The 17,783-nt window shown below is 49.1% G+C and overlaps 1 protein-coding gene across 3 annotated transcripts in view; it reads right to left on the bottom strand.

Moving 5' to 3' along the window:
- Positions 1 to 17,783, bottom strand: part of LOC119395696 (germinal-center associated nuclear protein) — a 182,411-nt gene that overhangs the window by 78,421 nt on the left and 86,207 nt on the right. For all 3 annotated transcript variants that reach the window (XM_049416750.1, XM_037662704.1, XM_037662705.2), the window contains exons 17-18: positions 6,665 to 6,813; positions 132 to 349 (exon numbers count right to left, since the gene is read on the bottom strand). In XM_049416750.1, coding sequence (XP_049272707.1) covers positions 132 to 349; positions 6,665 to 6,813 — 367 coding nt within the window. The remainder of the gene's footprint in view (positions 1 to 131; positions 350 to 6,664; positions 6,814 to 17,783) is intronic.

Here is a 17,783-nt window from a genome sequence, read left to right as displayed (position 1 = left end):
ACGACAATTGAAGCACAGTGCCTGTGTTTGTCTACTTACTCTTCAGTGTTGTCCACGTTTTGATGGCTGACCAACTGGCTGATCAATCTACACCTCAATAGTCCACAATGATAGCCAAGAGCCCTGCTCACCTGGGCATCCTCCAGCTGACATCCGAGTTTGCTGCGTACATGGGACACGGTCTGCTGTGCCTTGAATGAATGCAAGCACCTGGCCAATGGAAGGCATACAACCAACTTGAATGGAAAATCTCCAGTTGTGCTGGAGGAGGAGGAGGCGAGCAGCCGGTCCAGGTCCATAGGGGCTCGCTCCAGCTTCTCCGTCAGGGCACCGATCACCGCCATTGCCTCTGGACAGAGAGGAAAATTACCTTCACTCATCCAGGTGGTATTGCTGGTGTTTGTTAAATTTCTTGTTAATTGAATGTACCTGGATGCAAATGTATTCACACTATGCATATACCAAGCTCAACCAGGTGAGGCCTGATCTTTGCTGTGTGGCAAGACGTTTCTGAATACATTACTAAATGATGCAAATCCAATTTCTTTCCATAAAGCTCAGTTAATTAGGCGTACTAAGGAGCTTTGACAAATGCTCAATATTTTGAAAAATTTTAAAGGGGTCCTGAACCACTTTTCCAAGTAATCACCAAATGAAATCAGCAACAGAGTTAATTTCCTCACAAATAAATTGCAGCAAAAATTTCTCAAATCCACCAGGAATGAGCGGAGTTCTCGGGGTTTGTCACGCACTTCAAGTGCTTTCTCTTTTCTCTCATACGAGCGCGCTGGAAACTGCACAGGGAGGGAATACACGGGGAAAGAAGTTACGTCGGCACATGTCACAACCTTGAGCACACGTGATGAAATGCGATCGCTCTCACCAGTCGTGATCCCTGCACGTGAGCGTGGCTGGCTATGTAATGTTAGCAGACTATGGAGCACAGTGCTGACACCCCGTGGCAAGAAGCGCATCTGATCCAACCGTTGCTCGTGATCTATGCTGGCTATTGGCCAATAGCATGCTATCCACAGTTCGATGTCCAACAATGGGAACCAGCACCTCTGAAGCCAGTGAGGACGGGCCTTTGTATGAAAAGAGGGTGCCTGAGAAAATGGCAACTTCGTGCTCCGCTAGCGAGCTCTCCCTGCCGAGCACAACTGCAACGTTTAGCTGAGATGTTCATAGCAGCATCTGCTATCTACAGAATGTGTTTTCTCACCAAGCCCGAGGGCTGCTTCACAACTCCTCTAATGACGTACATGTACGACAACGTGAACAAGTCCCAAATGATTGTTGCCGTACATTTATGGCGCCGCCTGTATGTTTGAAAAATGTACCACTTTTTTTGCTTGGCAAGTCCTGTCATCTAGTGCAGATGCAGGAAATTCTTTTTTACTTGCCCCATTGGCCTTTGGTTTTTATTCCAAGACTGTTTAGGCTGGTGCGTCGGCTATCATTCAGCTGGAAGTACTGTAGTTACTCGAATCTAGGCCACCCTCGATTGCATGCCGACCCCTGAAAGGCCAGAAAAAAAACAACTTACCTCGAATGCAGGCCGAATTAAAAAAAAAAAGAAAACACCGTTTTATCAACAGAAATCCCAGCATTTTTATTGCACAAGCGCACACTCCGTAGGCACGTACTACGTAGAATGATTATTCGTCGTCGTCGTCCGTGCTCGCGCTGCTCACGCCTCCAGTGATGTGATTGACTGAAGCTGTTTTGGAGCAGGTTTTTGGAGCAGCAAAAAGTGCGTTTTGGAGCAGGTAAAAGGGCTTTTGGAGCAGCCAAAAACGGGTTTGGGAGCAGGGAAAACAGGTTTTGGAGCAGCTAAAAGCTCACTGCCAAGTGGAAAAATGAACCGTGTGAAACAAAACAGTCAAATAAGGAGGAACTCTTTTGAAATAAAAAGTTCTGTCCAATAATGGGTGTTTGCATAACACCACTGGATCACCTAACGGCCCCGTAAGCATAAACATTGGCGTTGCAGTCTTATAATGGCTTAGTGTGGTCAAACAAACAACGCAGGTAGGGTTTCCCAGCTACAGTAGTATCTCGGTGATACGAATCTGCAGGGGGAGCGACAATATTCGTATCGGCCAAAATTTCGTATCATCAAAAAACTAGCAAAACCTGTTTCCAAACCACGATATACGCACAAAACATTTATTTCCGTCAAAAGAACTCGCATACGCCTTTCTGGGACACACGTGAACAGACCAATAAGGGACGGCACAGCTGGCTGCCGCGAAAGCGCGCATCAAAGCTTCGCATGAGGCCAATTGAAAACTAAAGGCCCGAACACACGTACGCGTTGCAGCGCGTCAACGCGTGACTTTTCGACGCGGCGCCGCGCCCTCTCCCTATGGAGAGGGAGGGCGCGCAGCTTCGCGTAGCCGCGCGCCGTCTCTCCCTATAGGGAGAGGGCGCGGCGCCACGTCAAAATGTCACGCGTTGACGCGCTGCAACGCCTACGTGTGTTCAAGCCTTAAGTGAAGTCCGCTCCATCATAGTAACAAGCGAAGATCGACATGAACGCCGAAAGGCTTCGTGCCAGGGGCGTAGGCAAAAATTTTTTTCGGGAAGGGGGGGGGGGGGCTGGCTACGTTACTGCTTCGTGCCTTTTTTTTTTTTTTACGCCTTTAATCTACCGCTGCGTTAGCCGCGTACCTTCGGAGCTCGCAGTCGCTATCGATGATCGCGTTGATAGCGACTGTGGTTTCGTGCGCGGCGGTTGCGCCAAACGATAGTTCCGTTTTCAATCCGCCTGCGCTGGCCGCGCACGTGCCTTCAAAACTACGTCGTTTGTTGCTATCTATAATCGCATCTGCCGCGGTTTCGTCCGCGGCGCTTGCAGGAAGCAGCGTCGCTTGGACTGGGTGGGCGTTGAACGCGCGTGCACTTTCGGAGTTCGCCCACAGCGGTTGTGGCAAACGATAACCACAGTTCTGACAGTGTGCGCACTGGCCGCGCGCGTACTTCCGAAGCTACAGCATTCTGCTCTCGGCCGTTGCTCGACGGCTGGGGAATTTCACGAATCTGTATCAGCAGGTTACGTTTACATCAACGCCTCCTAAATTGGTTTACTGTGGGTTCGCAAAAAGCCTGGATCGGATTGGGTTGCAATTTTTCTCAAGTCCAAATACGTCTGATGTGCAGGTCTTCGGAGTTTTCAACACACCTGGTGAATTCTGCTGCTGCTTCGTGGCCTCAATGTGCCTCTTGCTTGTAGCATGTCACTGTATCGCTGCAAAACCATGCTGTTCGCGGTTAATAGACTGACTGCAGACAATGCAAAATCCACTGCCATCGCTGCCTTGGCGACACCAATATGATAGTGTCACCATTTTCGTCCATCTTGTTCAAGATGTCGACACTGTCCGTGTGACCGTGGTATAACACTGGTTCGAGTAGCAGAACTTAAAAAAGGGGGGCAAAAATAAGACAGTCATGGACGCCGCTGTACTAACAGCTGAAACTTTACTTCTGTGTTGCTGCGGCGATGCGGTCACACCAGTTCGCGGCGAGCCGCTCCTTCCAAGGTGCATTTTTGGGGGGTCACGCCAATTTACAGCAGTCTGAAGAGGGTTATGTCGGCCCCCAAAAGCCTGAGCAAGCCAAACCAGCGCTTAACTAGCCTACCCATCAATCTGCGTCTGGTCAGGTCCCCCAGAAAGCGCCGGGCAGCGTGTCGTGAAAAGTGATGCAGGAACCCATTCCTCTCGCGGCACGAAAATTTTGCCGCACGGTAGCTTTGGAGTGTCGCGTTTTGCCGGCGGCGGCGCGCTGCGCACGTTTTTCCTAGAGTTACTGTATATGCTACCTTTAGGTAGGTAGCATATACAGTAACTCTAGTTTTTCCGCTAGTGTGCTTATAGTTTGGCGCAGTTTTGGCGCAGAACAGCGGAGATGTAGCAGGATGTAGCAGGTTTCACGTCTTGGCGCAGTTTAGCGCAATTGGCGCAGCTATCACATCACTGCGCCTCTGCCACCTCCACATCACGCGACAGGAGGAGAGAAGGTGTCAAAGTGCGTGGCATTTGCCGGCGCCGAAATCATGTGACCCGATCCACCCTTGCCCGCCTTTGCCTGCGTGAAATCTCGCTGGCTTGACGACCCTCGCTGCATGAACATGGGAATGCGAGATTTCAGAACTATGAACCATACGAAGCAGATGACACAGTCGGCCTGAGTAGCCATGGGGACCACCACTCTGCCGCTGAGCCTGAGCGACCTTGTCACCATGCAGCTACCATAGGATGTCGCGAAAATGAGCCTCGAACGCGCATGCAGAGCTGTCTGCATACGGTAGCCTGAGATGGGCGCATGGTGAGCCACCATGCCACTAGCGCTGCCGGGCCTTTAGGAAGGTGGCGGCCGAGGTCAAATCATGGTACTCGAATCTAAGCCAACCTCCCTACTTTCACACATTATTTTTTCGAAAAAAAGATCGGCTTAGATTTGAGTAAATACGGTAACACAGGCAATGCTGGACAAGCCAGTATCAGTGTGGCCAGACGTTCACAAGTGTCTGCAAAGGTGCATGCTCACTTGAGAATACTGCTTGCCTGAGCTAGTTGGCTGCACATTGGGAGGAGGATTTCCAGCCAACTGCACTGGCAAGGACACAGAAAGAACAAGCACACTGCTGAACTAGCAACAGTTGCCAGTCCAATGATGTGTCGTCTTTCTTTGTGTCCTGGTCAGTACGGTTGGCTGGAAACCCTCCTCAGCACGTTTACTTGATTTGGTACTTTCAAGAAACTTGCAGTGAAAATTTAGAACTGAAATTTTCTCAAATACAATCACTATTAGAAGTAATAATTCAAGAAATTTAAGGATTTTCAAGGGTTCGTAAAAATTCCCGGGCATTCAAGGCCTTGAAAATGAGTTTTTTGAATTCAAGGTTTTCAAACTTAGGACTGTGCAGCGCTCACGGCTTTTCAAGGCTTTCAAGTACCTGCACGAACTCTGAGATTAGGAGGCATGACGTAGTGGGAGAGACTCCGAATTGGTTTTGACCACAAGGAGTTCTGCCCAGAGCAATTTGCAGCAGCACAGCTGAACACATACACATCAGTTAAATACTACCCCAAACCAAACGTTCTTGTTGCTCCGACAAAGAGTAAATGTCTCCACAGAAAGTTCCTTTACTGAGTGGGTGCATGACATAATTGCACCGATTAGTTCCAACTACTACAGCTTAAGTGGTCAGCAAATGGTTTAGTAAGGCGGAAGCCTTATATGCCTCACTAAACACAAATTTTGCCCGTCTGCATCTCGCGTTGTCGGCAGCTGCAGGAACGAGCGGCACAAAAAATCATCATCACATGATGACATCACCATAAGACGTCCCAAATCGCGAAAGTTTGGGACGTCATCGTGACGTCACAAATCCTGGCATGTGTGACGTAACGCCACATAATACCGTTGCAGCACTCTCCTTTTAGCACGAACAAAACCGGAGAGCATGCGACCTCATGAGAAGAAAATTAAGGTGGCACTTTGCAGTGGCACATGAAGCCACGGCTCGTGTTCCCTGCTGGCGTCGATTCTGGTTCAGCCGTCTCGTTCCTTTGGTCCTGTGGCATAAGCCTACACCGTCATAACATGACATTGTTACTTGGTGAAAAGTGGGCTGATCACGGAGGCAGTGCAAAACCAGGTGAGGTGCCTTCGATCCTGGAGGCAGTGCGAAACCACGCTAGGTGCACAAAGCTTTCGGAAGGTGGCAGGGCAGGTTAAAAAGATATCGGGAGCCTACATGACCAGCTATTCATTTAGGCTCCCTAATACATCGACTGAGAAGAAAAAAAAGATAGATTTCGCCTACGAGTTGCCTTAGGTGAATGCACGAGGGACCTTGTGATATTCAATGAAGACTGAGTCAGGGATTCATCATAACTAAGTCTTAACTGTCAGTACGTTTGACTTTTGGCCTTTGAGAACCATGATGGCTGCAAATGTATCGGTGCCCGAGACGAGCTCTTATTTGAGGTGCCAGGATAACCAACATGGCTACAAATAATGCCATTTCAGACCTGCAATCAGTCCTGAAATTGAATGGCAAATGGTTTCAGAATGTGAATTTCAGACATCCTTATATGCTGGCTGCATGAGGCATGTGGCAAGTGCCCAGAAGGTGTACAAATTATCACTCATGTCAGAAAAATCAGTTGCTGACTGCACCTACACAGTGAAGACTGCACCTACATTGCACACTGAAACTGACTCCTAAGTTTCCAAGTGAATATCGCACACTACACCAAATATGGGGGATTGGCCAATTGTTGGATGCCACTGGGAGAAGATATTTGTCATCAATTTGCCACTGTTAGACGCCCCGATGAGCAGTGATGTAGCCAGGGGGTGGCACAGTGGGCCCCTGCACCCCCCCCCCCTTTTTTTTATCGTGCATAGAGTGCAAAATGACACTCAACCACATCTGCCTGCCCGGCCCCCACTTCAGATCAAGGAGTTGCCCCCCACTTGGAAAAAGATTTCTGCCACAACCCTGCCGATGAGAATGCAGAGATCATTTGCTGCAAACATTACTGAAGTTTTCCAGTGTTCTTCTAATGCCTTGCTGTTAGTGAAACCGTAACAGAAGTAGCCCAAGCTGTTGAATTCCAGGGGGAAAGGCCTCGTCTGTAAGACCTACCCAGTCCTTTGGACAGGCAGCTGATCCTGGCCCTCTTGGGAGGCAAGTGCAGCTTGAGGTCAGTCAGGTTGCAGCGCATACTCGGGGCCGCAGGGAAGCTCTCACGAGCTCTTCTCTGGCGTTTCTCTCGCTTGCAGAACTCCACCCAGCTGCACCACAAACATAATTGTTACAGGGCTCAGACGGCCACTCAATTTGGGCACTTGAGCCCAGACTTGGGTCTGAAATTCTTGCACCACTTCCAGAGTGCCCACAGGCTTGTTTTTTACATGGGGAGGACTGGGGACCAAGCAGCTTGATGAGCCTATTGGCCCGTTACATAAGCAGCAGTTGGCAACCCATTCCTGTCGCAATGCAATATACTCACAAAAACAGGGGAGGGAAAAAGTCATTTTGTAAAATTCAGCATTCCAAACCTTAACATGACACACAAAAAACAATTACATAATCAGTTTACACCACTGCGTCTAATTTTATTGAACACACATTTAACACACAAAGTTAACAACTCGTGAACAGAATAGCATGCTAAATCCAAACAGAAAAAGAATATATATTAAACACGGCCAAGCCACGTGGATTGGCCGTGTTTCTGTAACGTGTATTTTCAAATCTTTACTTCTTCTTTAAATCAACTAGTCTAATTCCAATAAAGTTAAAAGCTATGTAAATTAAACACGGGCATCGGAAATGGGTGTCCAGATCATTGAAATAGAGCGTCAAAGTGTGCGATACGCTTTGGTGACTGTATGACGTTCTTCCGGTTGAAACACGCCAAAGATGCTGCTAAAGACTGGTATTTTCAAACGTAGATTGGATAGCTTCTGTAACGTGTCTTTTCAAATCTTTACTTCTTCTTTAAATCAACTAGTCTAATGCCAATAAAGTTAAAAATTTTAAGACGAAAGTGTTTTCTGCTGAGGTCCACCAAGACTTCAGTGACGTATTTCCGTCACGGAAATGACATTGAAAAAATATACACGATCAGATGGCAAAGGAAAAAAAGCCGCACCTCCCCGAAGGGGATCGTGAGGAAATGCGAATGCATTTGGGTGCACCCGATGAGTGTGCGATTAATTAATGAAGAGAGACGAGAGTGTGCACGTAGAGGCGTAATGCTCGAGTTGCATTGTGTTACACTTCGTCCTAGTGGTATCGTTGCCGCGAGAGATTCGACTTCACCAACTTCTATCGCTATCAAGACACCAAAGCGCACGCTCCCTGCATGATTCTAGGTCCAAGCGCGGAGAGGAGGAGCGCCCGAGCTCTCTCTCCGCCGAGCGAGCTCCGCGATGCGAGCGCCTTCACCAGGTACACTCCTCCTCTCCCTTACCCTCCGCCGCTCACCACCTGCTCCGGTTGCTAGGCGCGGCGCAGCTGTTGCTAGGGCCGAGGAGCAGCGCGCACGGAGAGATAACACCTGTGCGCACGCCGGCCAGGGATGCAGGACAACCCCCGACTAAGAAATGCATTCGCATTTAAAATGTTCCGTCAACGGGCATCGAACCCACGACCGTTCGGTCCGCAGCAACAGATGCCGGGCATGCTACCCACTGTGCCATGGTCACAGACTCTAGAAGCTTTACAAACGCGCCCTTTTATATCTACCACTCTCCCAGTCAGCGGGGTGGTGTTGCTCTCTGGGAGCGGTAAAGAAAAGTAATTAATCATTACTGTGGCCTCCGCCATTAACACCTTCAGTACGTTACACGTCCATCCCATTGGGCGCGTTTTCAATAGAAGTTCAATTTTGTCAATGCCTTAACACACCGCAAGGTGGCGAACGCGCTCGCCCCGAGAAAAATCGCGGCCGGGGGCGGCACGACGCGCTTTGCGTTTCCCTTTAGTCGGGCTAGAGTACTAGTCCAGCCGTGGTGTTCAATCACATTTTAACATGCCGCGGGATGGCGACCAAGTTCTGCGTCCAATATGCGACGCTCTTCTGGCTATCACACCTCGTTCTCTGATTACGCTTTCAACGTTAACTACTACAGCTACCACAAGGTTTTGTGTAATCATTTAACATGGACGTTAGTCGTTGGGATGGAGATGAACCACCAATCATCAAAGTGGGTGCATCCATGTTAAACGGTGCTATAGCTGCCAGACATCAATATACATTGTGCAATTCTCTTATATCAATGTACAGTAAACAATCAGTTACTTCTGTAAGGGCACGCTTTACTTTCGTGTTATTCCGATTCTGTATGAGTGATCAACCATCTTTTTTAACAATACAACAGTTTACAAATTATTGAGCAGTGGAGCCAAGATAGTAAATTACTTACAAAGCCTTTTTATTAGCTGTTTGCTATCAAAGTTGTTCCCCACACTAGACGGGCATAGTTATGCCGACAGTTGAAAAGGGTACTGCACTGCCAGGTCAGCAGGTGTGGAGGCACAAAAACCACACTATTGCAAAAACATCGTCTTCCATCATTGAATATGAGTGGCACAAGAATGATGGCAGCTGCATAAGGACTCTTGCCACATTGAATTATCCCTTTTGCTAGCGTCTCTAGTTCTTGGTTGACCTTATGCTTTGGTGACGCCACTTTTACGCTTCAGCCATTAAGATGTACTCACACAATATTGATCCAATTATGGATTCCAGACACCTGAAGTAAAAGTATTTTGTTGCTTTTTGAAATATAGAATACAGCTAACCCTTGATATGACGCACTTTAACATAACAAAATTCTCAACATAATGAAGTATTTCACTCTCTATAACTTATTTCCACACAGGACTATGTATTTTTAACCTCATAACAACCAAGCCTGTTTATTCAAGACTTCATTATAACAAAGTTTCCCTGTTTCTGCACAGGTAGACTGAGGCAACAAATTGAAACTTATGCTGGTCCCAATGGTCAAATGTTTCAGCTACACGTGGCTATTGTGAATGCATTTTCAGATTGCAAGCTGCGCGCAAGAGTGGCACAGAAGGAGAGCACGTGGACACCCTAGTGCGTCGTATCCCTGGTATCGCGCACTGAGCGCACCACTTTCGTAGATTCATACAGTAAAACCTCAATAATTCGAACTCGGTTATTTCGAAATCCCACTTAATTCAAAGGGTTTCTGCGGTCCCGTATTTTGCAATGTAAATCTGAGTGGATATTTTGAAGCAGCGGTGAGCGCCATCCCGGTTAATTCGAGAACTTCGGGTGCCATGTGCCAATTCCCGATCCCGATTTCGCCGCAACTCCGCGGAAGTGACGGCCATTAGGAGCCACAGGGCAATGCAGTGTGGCGATTGTTGTATTCAGTTTTGGTTTCGTTTTTTCGTCCTTCATCCCCCAGGGGGCGCATTTACTCATTGCCATATAAACCATGTGTCGTAGTCAATAAAGGCAGTTCTTGTTCCATTCATCGTGGCGGCTGGAGTCTGACTCCCTTCCTTAGACATCACATTGGCGACGAGGATGTCGTAAAAGTACCCTGCGCACCGTCCGCGCCCGCCCCAACATGAGTGTCCCCGGGCTTGCTCCGCCGCCGTTCTTCCTTGCGACGCCCGGCCAGCCGCCGCTACCATGGGAGCAGTGGGAGCAGATGTTCAACTTCTACCTGGTGGCGTCCGGGGCCGCCGAGTTCACGCCAGCACGACGCAAGGCTATCCTTTTGCACTGTTTGGGGCCGGAGGGCCAGCGTATTTATCAGACCTTACCTGCAGGGTCGACCGCCGCAGCACCACCAGTGCCAAGCGCCGCAGCGCTCGCCGTTAAGGACGGGGATACGTCTGCCGCAGCCACTTCTGACGAATACGACACTGCACTCGTGGCATTACGGCACCACTTTTCGACGTCCTGCAACGTTGTCGTCGAGCGTCATCGTTTTCACCGCCGCCGTCAACACGCAGGCGAGTCCGTTCATGACTTTGTTGCCGCCCTACGGGAGCTAGCGTCACACTGTTCGTTCGTTTCTTAGGATGATGCTCTGCGGGATCAAATTGTTGCCGGCATAGCTTCCAACCGCGTACGTGAACGGTTATTGCTTGAGGGCCCCTCACTTTCGTTCGAAGGCTCGGTGCGAATTGCGCTCCAATTTGAGCAAGCAGCTGAAGAGCTAAAGGAATTTTCTCCTTCAGTCGACAAAGTTTCAATGCAGCGTCGTCGTAAGAAACCATTGCATTCATCACAAAAGAGCAATTCACAGCCGGCAGCCCACTTTCAGCAGAAGCTAACGAAAAGCGCCAGCGGCTCACGTGCGCCGCAGGGGCATCGCCCTTCTGAATGGAACCGAGAACACAGTAGGCGCTCCGCGTCGCCGCACTGCTTCCGATGCGGCTCGCGGGATCACTTCGCATCAGATATGCAGTGCCCAGCGCATGGGAAAAGTTGTTTGTTTTGCGGTCGCAAAGGCCACTTTCAAAATGTATGCAACCACAAACGGGCTCAAGTGCAAGGCAGGGTCCGCGAAGTAGAATGTGATGACGATGTATCGTCGTGTAGCAGTACTGAGCAAGTGTTGACTGTAGAACGTTCAGCTCGTAAGGGAATTCACGTAGAAGTGCTGGTTTCGAACGTCAGGCTTACACTTCTTGTTGATTCAGGGTCATCCGTTTCAATTTTGTCAGAGCAAGCATTCCGTCGACATTTTCAGAGCATTTCGCTTCTGCCTGCCCCGCACGTCACATTGTTTGACTATTCCCAACGTCCCATTTGCGTGCTAGGTTGTTTCACGGCAGATGTACAGTTCAAAGGGCGCACCGCGTCACTCTGTTTTTATGTTGTTCGCCGAGGAACTTGTCTTATCGGCCTTGACGGCATTAAAGCCTTAAATCTTCGCATTGAGGGTTCTACTCTCACGTGCTTACATACGACTACGTCTGTTGCTCCGTTGACGTGTGTCAATGACACGGTACCTCGTTGCACTTCCGTTCCACTTGCCAACATTTCCGCACTGTCCAACGCGCAACCCGGTCCAGAAAATCTTCCGCCAGCCTTGGCAAGCAAGTTCGCTTCACTTTTCAGTTCCAACTTGGGCCTTGCTAAGGGGTTCACGCATCGGGTTAAGACGCGTCAGGGCGTGCAGCCTGTAACTTCCAAACTTCGCCGTCTGCCATAATCTCTCCGTGCGCCAGTGTCAAATGAGCTTCAAAGGTTATTAAGCCTTGACATCATCGAGCGCATCGATGCTTCCGAATGGGTGTCCCCCATCGTCGTTGACAAGAAAGATGGCAGCATCAGGATCTGCGTAGATCTCCGAGAACCGAATAAGGCTATTGTTCCAGATAGTTTCCCGTTGCCTCATACAGAAGAGCTTCTCCATGCTTTGGTAGGCGCTACACATTTCTCAAAACTCGACTTGGCTTCCGCTTACCATCAGGTTCTCTTGCACCCTGACAGCAGGGATCTAACAGCCTTCATCACTCACGATGGACTTTTTCGATTCAAGAGAGTATGCTTTGGGTTAGCTTCTGCCCCAGCGGCATTTCAGAAGATGATGGCAGTAATCCTTGACCGTTGCCCTGGTGTGTTGTTCTACATTGACGATGTGATCGTCTTTGGCAAGACTGCAGAAGAGCACCTCTTGAACCTGAAAACAGCCCTGCAGAAGATCAAGGATGCAGGCTTGAAACTGAACAACAAATGCGTCTTTGACGTTCCAGAGCTCGCATTTCTTGGGCACAAGGTCACTGCACGTGGTATTTCGCCACTTCCTGAGAAGATTGACTCCATATTTAACACTCCCGTGCCAACCGATGTTGCTGCCCTCCGTTCGTTCTTGGGTCTTGTAGATTACTACTCGAAATTTGTTCCACGTTTGGCACAAGTGGTCGAGCCTATGAGAGTCTTGCTTCGCAAAAATGAGCCATTCATCTGGTCAGCCGAAGCAGACAACAGTTTCAGAAGGGTCAAGAAAATGCTTTCGTCAAGCACAGTCCTTCAAATGTTCGATCCGGCGCTTCCAGTCATTGTATCGACAGATGCTTCCGACTGTGGGCTGGGAGCAGTCCTCCAGCAACAAGATGGCCAAGAACTTCGCACAGTCGCTTTCGCATCTCGTACACTGTCCCCAGCGGAGAGAAAGTATTCAGTCGAGGAACGAGAAGCACTGGCATGTATTTGGGCATGTGAGCGATGGCACACGTACCTTTGGGGTCGCCATTTTAAAATTCGCACCGACCACCAGGCGCTTGTCTCCTTGCTGTCGTCACAAGGACGTGGAAGACGCCCGCTTAGAATCGCACGCTGGAGCGCACGACTGCTTTGTTATAACTTCACTGTTGAATACCGCAAGGGGTCCACGAACACTGTTGCAGATGCACTTTCTCGGCTGCCAGCACCTACCTCAGAAGCAGAGCTTGCAAAGGAGGAAGAAATTGTGTCGCTCGTTGAGCCAACCTGTGTAGCAAAGGAGAAGTTCAGGCAGGCCGTCCTTGACGATGGCTGTCTAGAAACCGTCAAGTCCTTTGTGCTGAGTGCCTGGCCGCCACAAAAGTCCTTACCAGAAGAGGTGAAGCCGTTCTACCTTATTAGAGAGGAACTTTCTGTTGTCGATGATCTTCTACTGCGAGCAGAGCGCCTTGTGGTTCCGTCCTCTCTCACTGCCCAGTTCATTTCACCCGCACATGAGACACATCCTGGTATCACCAGACGAAAGCGCGACTTCGTGAGCGGTTCTGGTGGCCACGAATGGATAAGGAAGTAGAAACAACAGTGAAAAACTGCCACATCTGCCTCGAGGCCGATAAATCTGCCAAGACATCACCAGCGCCACTGCAACCTGTTGAGGCCTGAACGACCATGGTAAAAGCTCACCTTAGACATTGTTGGCCCCTTGGAGTGCGCACCTCACAACAGCAGATTTGCTATAACGCTTGTTGATTACCACTCCAAGTGGCCAGAGGTATATTTTTGCCGTGAGGTATCCACGAGCACAGTGAAAGACTTTTTAACTAGTGTTTTTGCCCGCGAAGGTTACCCCGAGGAAATCGTTTGTGACAACGGGCCTCTTCACTTCCCGGGAATTCATCACCTTTCTGAAAGACAGGGCCATCTGTCTTTTGCATTCATCGGTGTACTACCCCCAGGTGAATGGACAAATTGAACGATTCAACAGGACATTCAAAAACTTTGTTCAAGTTTCACTTCTCGAAGGACGACCCCTCTGACAAGCAGTCATGGACTATCTTGCTATTTACAGGGCTACTCCACAGGCAACCACTGGGGTTGCCCCTGCTGTTCTACTGCATGGTAGAATGCCCAGAACCAGGCTGGACGTCGTTGGCTTCTCAGCACCAGCATTCGCTAAAGACCCGGCTAAGGAACTGGCGCGACTACGTCGTAGGGTCCGGCGTCAACAGCGGAGCAGCAAGCTGTACACAGACAAGAGGAGAGCTGCCAAGGAACCTGGGATAGCTGCAGGCGACATTGTTCGTGTCAGGAAACCATCCGTTCGCTTTAAGGGCGACTGCTCTTTCTCTTCACCAACTAAAGTGTTGGAAAGGAAGGGACCTGCTTCTTACAGGCTTGAAGACGGCCGTACGTGGAATGCCTCCAAGCTTGCCAGGGTCCCAGAGGGGGGTGATTCCCACCAGTCACAGCTACCTGTGCCGCAGTTTCCAGTCTCGGTGCCCCAGACTGCCGTACCGGATCCGCCACCTGCTGACGTACTGCAACCTGCCGTGCCGCAGCCGCAGTCTCCTGGCGTACTGCAACCTGCCGTGCCGCAGCCACAGTCTCCTGGCGTACTGCAACCTGCCGTGCCGCAGCCGCAGTCTCCTGGCGTAATGTAACCTGCCGTGCCGCAGCCGCTGTCTCCTGGCGTAGTGCAGTCTCCTGTGCTGCAGCCGCCTTCTGGGACGCAGTCGCCATCTTCTGGGGTACTGCAGCAGCCAACCTCAGCACAACGTTTATAGAACCAGGTAAGTTGCAAAACTCCCCGCGTCAGCCAACCCGTCGCGCGGCGCCGGGACAGCTTCCGGTTTGGTGGCGCTGGCGGCGCAACAAGCTTCCGCTAGCAGACGAAAACGCGTAGTCTGCGTGGCAAACGCCGTGGCAGGCGTTCAGAAAGGGCTCTGTTGTTTACTCGCCGACTGTATATTATCGTGATTTTTCGTTGCGCTGCCGCTGCAATGTAAAACTGAGTAATATTTAGCAGCGGTAAGGCAAATTCAATAAAGCTATGGCTTTCAAGACTATCCAAGATAACTGACACTTGATAGCATAGCATACGAGTCTGTCCATTACCCTATAAGAAATTAACTATATGGAGCATTCTCGTAGAGAGAGAGAGAGGTTTATTTATTGAAAGGCAGAGAGGTCGGCCTGAACGATATTATGCTCTAGCCTGCTACTCTACACCGGTGGTGGGGAAAGGGGAGAAAAAAGAATGATGGATGACGACGGTAAGTAAGGGAGGTGAGTATGTACAGTCCCGTCTAGGTGGTGCAGTGCTAAAGCCGCGCATCAAGTCCAGTGGCTTGTAGGAAAGCTGCGACCGATCTTATTACCACAGCTGTGTAATTATTTAGCTAAAGCGGATGCTTGGGCGTGTTGGTACTTATATCTTTTCGTTTTGGACTGTGCAAGTATTGTGTGGTGTTAACGAATAAATCTTTGTTGTAAGTCAGCGCTTTTGTTTGTGTAATCCTTTTTCTGGTGCTCCGTAGTTTATCGCGCTATTTTTTTTTTCGATAATTCTTCACTTTCACTTTTTTGAAGTGCGGAGTTTTCACTCTGTACCGCGGTTGTCTTGTAATTATTGAGTGGTAAAATCGCCGTGTGTACTCCACGCCACAATTTCAGTCCTGCTAGAGAAAGAAAAATTGTATTTATTTTTCGCACGCAATGCAGAAAAACAATTTTTCAGATATTGCATGTATGGTGTGATGCACACAAACGGCACAACTTATTTACAGTCTCAGGCATTAAACCTTATCAAGACAGCTCTAATTAACTGTAAAAAATTATTTACAGCACAATTTTTAGAATGACTCAAATCAAGGCAAGTTCGGGAATATCTTTGGGACGCAATCTTCGACGAGGCTCCTTTCCGCTGGCGATTTCAACCTTAATTCTTATCGTTGACCGTGTGAGTGAAAGTCTTTAGGATGTCTTCCTCATGAATGTGCATATCACATACAAGTGATATGTCGGACAGTTTCTTGTCCATACGAGGAATGGCGCGATCCCACGTCGCTCGCTGGTCAAGGTCACGCGGGGCACAACTAGGTTACCAACCGTCTCGTATTTCGCGGGACTGTCCCGACTTTTTATACAGCGTTGCGAGCCGTCCCTGTCGGGACAGCTATAGGTCCCGGATTTATTCCGTACCGTCCAGTTAGAACTTTTTATGTGATCCAACGCACGCCCGACAACGCGCGTCACGCTCCAGAACACAAAGTTCTCACGAATAGCACGCACGAAGCAATGTTGCGGTGGCTAGCGGTAGGCACTTCAGTTACTTTGTCTGAACTTCTGTGCGAAACGCGACAACTTTTACGGATACATTCTCCAGCAAGAGGAAGTGTTGCGAGCAGCACGTAGCCAGCTGCAGAGGCCGAAACAATGGACACCCCCCCCCCCCCCCCACCCGTCCCGACTCTCTTCATTGAAGAGTTGGTAACCCTAGGCACAAAAGAAATGTCGGGGTGTCTCGGAACAGAACATGTCGGCATGGTGAAGATACGCAGCATATCCGAAGCACAACAGAAAACGCCAAGCTGTTCGCGCAGAACGCAGCCTCCACGGATACTGACGCGACGTGCCGCAACGCCGGCTGAAGAGAGCGGAGTGAGTGAATCCTGTTGCGACAGCAGCGCCATATCTGTCGCTGATGGCGGCGGCGCCGCGCAACATCGCTCAGTTTTGCAGCTGACCTGGTTCTATAAACGTTGCCTCAGCAGTACACCATTCAGAGTGGCCGACCCGAAGGCGCCGGCCACCAGCCTGGCTTCAAGACTATCAGACCAACTTTTAGTTTACGGTCTGAAATTGTGTTTATTCTGTACTATATAAATAAGTAGTGTAAATACTTGGGTTTTTTGTTACTAATACGTACTAACAACTAAACACTAAAAATAAGGGGGGGAGTATGTTGTATTCAGTTTTGGTTTCGTTTTTTCGTCCTTCATACCCCAGGGGGCGCATTTACTCATTGCCATATAAACCATGTATCGTAGTCAATAAAGGCAGTTCTTGTTCCATTCATCGTGGCGGCTGGAGTCTGACTCCCTTCCTTAGACATCACAGCGATATTAATGGGTGACAGTTGAAGCAACACAGCCTCGCTGGTGCTAGCGCAAAAAAAGTAATAAAGAAAAAAAAAAACGCGGTCTCGTGGTCAGCTACAACGTGCGCCTGCGGAAGATAAGACGTGCTTCACTGCAGCACAGCGGTGACAAGCGGGCAGCATGTCGCATGCTTCTCACAACATCAGCGCATCATGATTTACCCACTCTTTTTGGGAAAAGAAAAGATAATAAAGTAGAGCTGTGTGAATAGCAAAATTTTGGGTGCGAAGCGAATTCGAATAATAAAGATTGAGTGCGAATCGAATCGAATAATTTCGAATAATTTTCGAATATTTCTCAAACATTTTTCGAATAATTCGAAGTGAAATTACAGAAAAAGTTGCAGAGAATCCCTAAGTATGTTCTTGTGAGATCGCAACATGAAAGTGTTTCTTTCCGCTAGGTTGATGAAGCGCTGATGGGGTCATATTTCATAGTTGTCTTTCTTATCAAGAGTGAGGCAATGTAGAGGCAGAATTGTATTTATGTACATGATTTGGTGCAACCAAAGTGCTGCCGACAACACTTTACACGTGATAGGCAGAGATGCCATTTCCTCAGCCTCTCCTCCTCTTTCAACTGCTGTCGAAGGCCAACTGATGCGGCGGACAAGGGTGTGCTCCCTTCAAGTTCGGAGTTCCAAATCTGCCTCGTAGACGTCGATATATAAGAACATCTGAAATTTTGGAAGCTAAAAAGCTTCGGCGTCCGATTTTTCGGACTTCCTGCCCAAATTTCAGGTCCAAAACAGCATTAATTGAGCCCCCAACTCTGCCACATCTTTCATCTCCATGTTGGAACCAGCGTTTTCTTGAGTTAATACATTTGCGACCGTAGCGGAGCTTGAAAGGCAGCTTTGCCGCAATACGGGGGTGTG

The sequence above is a fragment of the Rhipicephalus sanguineus genome, chromosome 6, assembly GCF_013339695.2.
Source record: "Rhipicephalus sanguineus isolate Rsan-2018 chromosome 6, BIME_Rsan_1.4, whole genome shotgun sequence".
NCBI classification, from domain to species: Eukaryota; Metazoa; Arthropoda; class Arachnida; order Ixodida; family Ixodidae; genus Rhipicephalus; species Rhipicephalus sanguineus.
The sequence above is the reverse complement of the archived record's forward strand: the minus strand, read 5'-3'. Positions and strand labels throughout refer to the sequence as shown.